Source organism: Coregonus lavaretus, assembly GCF_964263955.1.
Source record: "Coregonus lavaretus genome assembly, chromosome: 12".
NCBI classification, from domain to species: domain Eukaryota; kingdom Metazoa; phylum Chordata; class Actinopteri; order Salmoniformes; family Salmonidae; genus Coregonus; species Coregonus lavaretus.
The window spans coordinates 28737183-28743197 of NC_139999.1; the positions used below are offsets into that span (position 1 = coordinate 28737183).

Here is a 6015-nt window from a genome sequence, read left to right on the forward strand (position 1 = left end):
ACCTCCTCCTCCATGCTTTACGGTGGGAACTACACATGCGGAGATCATCCGTTCACCCACACCGCGTCTCACAAAGACACGGCGGTTGGAACCATAAAGGACAGACCAAAGGACAAATTTTCACCGGTCTAATGTCCATTGCTTGTGTTTCTTGGCCCAAGCAGGTCTCTTCTTCTTTAGTAGTGGTTTCTTTGCAGCAATTCGACCATGAAGGCCTGATTCACACAGTCTCCTCTGAACAGTTGATGTTGATGTGAAGCATTTATTTGGGCTGCAATTTCTGAGGCTTGTATCTCTAATGAGCTTATCCTCTGCAGCAGAGGTAACTATGGGTCTTCCATTCCTGTGGCGGTCCTCATGAGAGCCAGTTCCACCATAGTGCTTGATGTTTTTTGCGACTGCACTTGAAGAAACTTTCAAAGTTCTTGAAATGTTCTGTATTGACTGACCTTCATGTCTTAAAGTAATGATGGACTGTTGTTTCACTTTGCTTATTTGAGCTGTTCTTGCCATAATATGGACTTGGTCTGTATACCCCCCTACCTTGTCACAACCCAACTGATTGGCTCAAACGCATTAAGTAGGAAAGAAATTCCACAAATTAACTTTTAAGAAGGTACACCTGTTAATTGAAATGCATTCCAGGCGACTACCTCATGAAGCTGGTTGAGAGAATGCCAAGAGTGTACAAAGCTGTCATCAAGGCAAAGGGTGGCTATTTTAAGAATCTCAAATATAAAATACATTGATTTGTTTAACACTTTTTTGGTTACTACATGATTCCATATGTGTTATTTCATAGTTTTGATGTCTTCACTATTACTCTATAATGTAAAAAATTGTAAAAATAAAGAAAAACCCTTGAATGAGTAGGTGTGTCCAATCTTTTGACTGGTAGTGTATGTATATATATATATATATTTTTTACAAATCTTTATCCCAGCCCCCGTCCCCGCAGGAGGCCTTCTACCTTTTGGTACGCCTTCATTGTAAATAAGAGTTTGTTCTTAACTGACTTGCCTAGTTAAATAAAGCTTAAATAAAAAATAAAAATACACTCCTTGCCCGAGAACAGTGTTTAACATGGTGACTGGTGCGGTGACAACATTACACATACCAGCAAACAAGAGCGTTCCAGCCCATGAGAGGACAGGAAAGGCAACAGGCGAGAACACACAAAGGTGACCAGCAGTGATCCACATAATTGTCTATGGCAATCGCTACGTAACAGGACCAGCCATTCACAGTTCATGTGTCTGTGTGATATGTAAGAAATGGTTTTACTGGTTGAGCCTGTAGTTGTGCTTTGGGACAGGGCTGCTGGAGGTTAAGGTTCCTGGGGGGCTGTGGGGAGGTTGTCAGTGTGTCAGTCACTCTCCCTGGGACTGCATCTGCTTACAGAAGGCTTCAAACTGTTGCTGCTCCAGCTCGGTCATCACCTTATTCAGGGCGTAGATCTGAAACACATACACACCCAACCATGAGGATCAGCCAACTAAAGCAGTGGCATCATAAATGCAGGGGTAAAAGTCGTGTGTAGGCTAACAGGCTAATTATCAGAGGTTATCCTTATTCACTGAAACATGTCATTCGACTTATCTGCTTACGCTTGAGCAGTTTGAACTAATTCAACCACTCACAGCCAGTCAGCCACCATGTTGGCTGTAATTCTATGGGTGATTGAATTATTTCAAACTGCTCAAGCTTCTGCAAAAAGTTGAATGACATGTTTGATGGACTGGCCAGTCGGTTTCCACTTTAGCCAACGCTTGTCGTTTAGCTAGTTTGAAACAGAGTGGTACCCAGGCAAGGCAATGTTATGTGCCACTTTACCTCTGTGCGCTGTCGCTGTTTCAGTTCCTGCTGGGTGGATTTCTGCTTAGCCCTGTCGCCTCTGGTAGGAGTGGAATTCAGTTTTGGCTTGTCTTTGCGACAGGCGGATTCCATGGTTACTGCCACCAGACAACACAACGTCTCGATCAACCAGACCTGGGGTTTATTCATTAGTTGGATTCATTTGCAAAACGTATTGCAACGGAAACCGTTTACCATTTACTACAGGAATCAAACGAAAGAAAACAGAACAAAACGGGGAGGGACCTACCTGAATTTGTCCAATAAATAGAAACTCTCGTTTTCGTTGCAACACGATTTATGTTTGGAGTAAACGGTTTCCGTTGCAAACAGACAAAACGTTTTACAACGGAATCCGACTAATGAATACACACCTGAAGTAAGATTGACACCATTTCAAATGAATCATGTGAACATCGAATTTTGCAACAAATAACTAACGGCCTGTGCTGTCAACAATTTATACTACTGTGTCCACAAACATACACGGTAAGATTGCTATTTTAGCTAACGTTCCACTTCTAGCAGCTAACGTTAGCCAGAGAACACAAAAACGTGCTAGCTAGATTAAACACAGACAATCAAATTAGCTACGCTTCTTTGATAGGTATCTGGTATTAAAAACACTCACCTATCTACAATACGATCAAAGACAGATATGATTTCAGATTTTCAACACAGACAAAACATAGTCAGCGTGTTCAAACGGCTGTTAGAAAGGAAACTGGGTGCAACCAGAAAATAACCCCTCAAAGACCTACCAACGTAGATTCCTACCTGATATAACTTGAATGGAAATAACAACTAACGGCCAAATAAAGTCTGTCTTTAGTTTTATTCATTCACATTAGAATAACCACTTAAAGTGTCCAGTTTTTAATCACATAAATCTAATGAGCTTTTGCGGTTTACACCGGAGGACAAAGTATATATGCAGAGGGCCAACAATCGACCACAAGATGTCGCTCTTGCCCCACTGATAAAACAACCTGTGTCATAAAAATCCTCACAGCATGAGAATACTGAGGATTTTTACACGACAACCTGCAGTATTGAACAGAACAGAGAGAATCCTCACGTTTGTTTGGGTGAAAGTGGATGTCACATGATGTAAAGATAATAGATACTGTCACGTTCTGCTTAAATGATAATACATTGAACTATTCTATGTCGATGTTTTATTTTATACACTGAGTGTACAAAACACTTAAATCAATGTAGATGAAGGGGAGGAGATAAGTTAAATAAGGATGTTTAAGCCTTGAGACAATTGAGACATGTATTGTTTATGTGTGCCATTCAGAGGGTGAATGGGCAAGACAAAGATGTAAGTGCCTTTGAACAGGGTATGGTAGTAGATGCCAGGCGCACCGGTTTGAGTGTGTCAAGAACTGCAACGCTGCTGGGTTTTTCACGCTCAACGTTTTCCCGTGTGTATCAAGAATGGTCCACCACCCAAAGGACATCCAGCCAACTTTACACAATTGTGGGAAGCATTGGAGTCAACATGGGCCAGCATCCCTGTGGAACGTTTTCAACGCCGTGTAGAGTCCATGCCCTGATGAATTGAGGCTGTTCTGAGGGCAAAAGGGGGTACAAATCAATATTAGGAAGGTGTACCTAATTTTTGTACACTCAGTGTATAATAATTAATCACTGTCCTTTTTGGAGCCCTGTGGCATGCAGTTGGTATCATGCTATGCAATATTTTACAGTTAACAGACAACCTCATCCAAAGCTCTGTCCATCTGTGGTGTGGATATCTGTGAGTATTACGAGGATAAAGCTGCAGGTCTATGTGTGTACAATAAACATTTTTCTCTTTTCTCTTCTTCTTCCCAAACACATGGGAAAGTTCGATGTCATCTATATATTTTTTATGAGTTTGTGATCAGAGAGGTGAGGAATGTGGATGGGAGGATTTCTGAGAACAAGCAGAGAGCTCTTCCTTCCTGAAGCTGTGACAGTTTAATGCCTTACTGAGCTCAGCTTGGATTACCCAGGTGACATAATTTAAGGGCTTAATTTGGGGGAGGAGGAGATGAGTGTGCGTGTGTTTGTGTGTTTGTGTGTGTGTGTGAAGATGTGTTTAATCGGAGAGACTTGATGTATCATATTCAAGTGTGTGTGTGTGTGTGTGTGTGTGTGTGTGTGTGTGTGTGTGTGCATGCATGTGTGCGCGCGCATGTGTGTGAAGATGTGTTTAATCAGAGAGGATTGGCTGAGAGTGTGTCTCAGGCTGGGAGCCTTTGTTATCCATGGATATCTGATGGCAGAGCGTTCATGAGTCTACTGTCACCACGGAGACAGGCATACTCACAAATACACCCTCACGGACCACCCAGATTCACCTGTCTCGTACACACACATACACACACACACACACACACACACACACACACACACACACACACACACACACACACACACACACACACACACACACACACACACACACACAGAGTTTCTAGCTCTACATAAATCTAGCCTGAGTGAGGAGTGAACCTCCCTCCAGCTGAGGGGTGTCCCAGCATAGATTCATCACCATGGAAACAAGAACATCTATTACTGTAAAATACAGAATAACACAAACACACTCCGAGTCTGAGGGGAGAATCTTCTCAGAACATATTTCTCTTCATGAGTGTCCTGGGAAACTTGATGATAACACTGAGGGTGAGGCGGGGTCTGTGAACCTGAATAGATGTGTGTGTGTGTGTGTGAGTGTGTGTGTGTGTGTGAGTGAGTGGGTAGGTGTGTGTGTGTGTGTGTGTGTGTGTGTGTGTGTGCGTACGTGCGTGCGTGTTTTGTAGTGAACCTGTAGACCTTGGTGTGTATGCCCTCTGGCAAGGCTGTGCCAGTGAGATTTATCACGCTGCATTCCCATGGAAGTCCAATGGAAGTCCAATGGAATTCCGATGGCATTCCGATGGTTTACCTGGATTTCATCGCCAAATTTAAGAGAGTGCTCACCCTGGAATAATACAATATCCTGAAAGGAACAACTGATCCCAAACATATACACACACACACACACGCATACACACGCACGCATACACACACAGTGGGATTTGTTAATATAAATGTGGAGGGGTGAGTAGGTAGAGAGAAAGAGAGAAAGAGCAAGGAGGGGTTGAGAGGAGAGGTAAAGAGAGGAGGTAGACAGAAGAGTAGAGAGAGAAGAGGTGCAAAGGGAAGAGATAGAGAGAGGACAGGTAGAGGAAAGGTTAAAGAGAGGATTCAGAAGAGGTAGAGAGAGAAGCGAGGTAGAGAAGGGGTAATATGGGGTGAGGAGTAGAGGAAGGGTAGAGAAAGGAAAGGTAGAGAGCGGGGATAGAGGGGAGGTAAAGAGAGTTGGGAAGCAGATTCAGGAGATAAAGAGAGGAGGCAGAGGAGGAGGATGTAGGGGTATGACTGTAAGGAGCGTTGTTGATCTATATACATTTCATGGGGAGCATCACTCTGACAGCTCTTTTACACAGCACACAACCCCCTTCCCCCATCCACACACACTGCCTTACCACAGCCTCCCTAGCCTGCCAGTCTGCTCCGATGCCAACACATACATACACAAGCAAGCACATAGGTACGCATACACACACACTGCCATCCAGCACAGCACACACTCAGTAACTCAATCCTAAAAATAACTTTCTGGGCTGACTGTGCCTAAAATATCCTTCTAACTGAGTCTGTATCTCGCTCTCTCTCTCTCTCTCTCTCTCTCTCTCTCTCTCTCTCTCTCTCTCTCTCTCTCTCTCTCTCTCTCTCTCTCTCTCTCTCTCTCTCTCTCTCTCTCTCTCTCTCTCTCTCTCTCTCTCTCTCTCTCTCTCTCTCTCTCTCTCTCTCTCTCTCTCTCTCTCTCTCTCTCTCTCTCTCTCTCTCTCTCTCTCTCTCTCTCTCTCTCTCTCTCTCTCTCTCTCTCTCTCTCTCTCTCTCTCTCTCTCTCTCTCTCTCTCTCTCTCTCTCTCTCTCTCTCTCTCTCTCTCTCTCTCTCTCTCTCTCTCTCTCTCTCTCTCTCTCTCTCTCTCTCTCTCTCATGCACACACACACACACCCTCCCAGTGACCACAGAGCGATGTGTCGCCAGCACAAACAGCGCAGCACCAGCCGGCAGGAAATGGGTCAGAAACAAACAGGATGTGACCTCACGGGCAGGGG

At 44.1% G+C, this 6015-nt stretch overlaps 1 protein-coding gene across 4 annotated transcripts; it reads right to left on the minus strand.

The window, feature by feature from the left end:
• Positions 1-907: 907 nt before the first annotated feature.
• Positions 908-2561, minus strand: LOC311137945 (small vasohibin-binding protein-like). Of its 4 annotated transcripts, XM_084172571.1 has the most exons (4): positions 2486-2561; positions 2105-2228; positions 1834-1952; positions 908-1457 (listed from the first exon to the last, which is right to left on the minus strand). In XM_084172571.1, exons 3-4 carry the CDS (start codon positions 1945-1947, stop codon positions 1371-1373), a joined length of 201 nt encoding a protein of 66 aa, XP_084028697.1. In that variant the 5' UTR covers positions 1948-1952; positions 2105-2228; positions 2486-2561; the 3' UTR covers positions 908-1370. The 4 variants fall into 4 exon arrangements, with proteins under 4 accessions (XP_084028697.1, XP_084028696.1, XP_084028698.1 ...); XM_084172570.1 differs by lacking the exon at positions 2105-2228 and having other exon boundaries at positions 1834-1989; positions 2486-2552; XM_084172572.1 differs by lacking the exon at positions 2105-2228 and having other exon boundaries at positions 2486-2551.
• Positions 2562-6015: the final 3454 nt, after the last annotated feature.

Excerpts from the sequence above, each read along its gene's own strand:
- LOC311137945 (XM_084172569.1), bottom strand. The coding sequence starts at position 2,004 with ATGAATAAACCCCAGGTCTGGTTGATCGAGACGTTGTGTTGTCTGGTG. Across the intron at positions 1,458-1,833 it reads AACAGCGACAGCGCACAGAG|ATCTACGCCCTGAATAAGGT; the intron begins GTAAAGTGGCAC and ends TATGTGTTTCAG.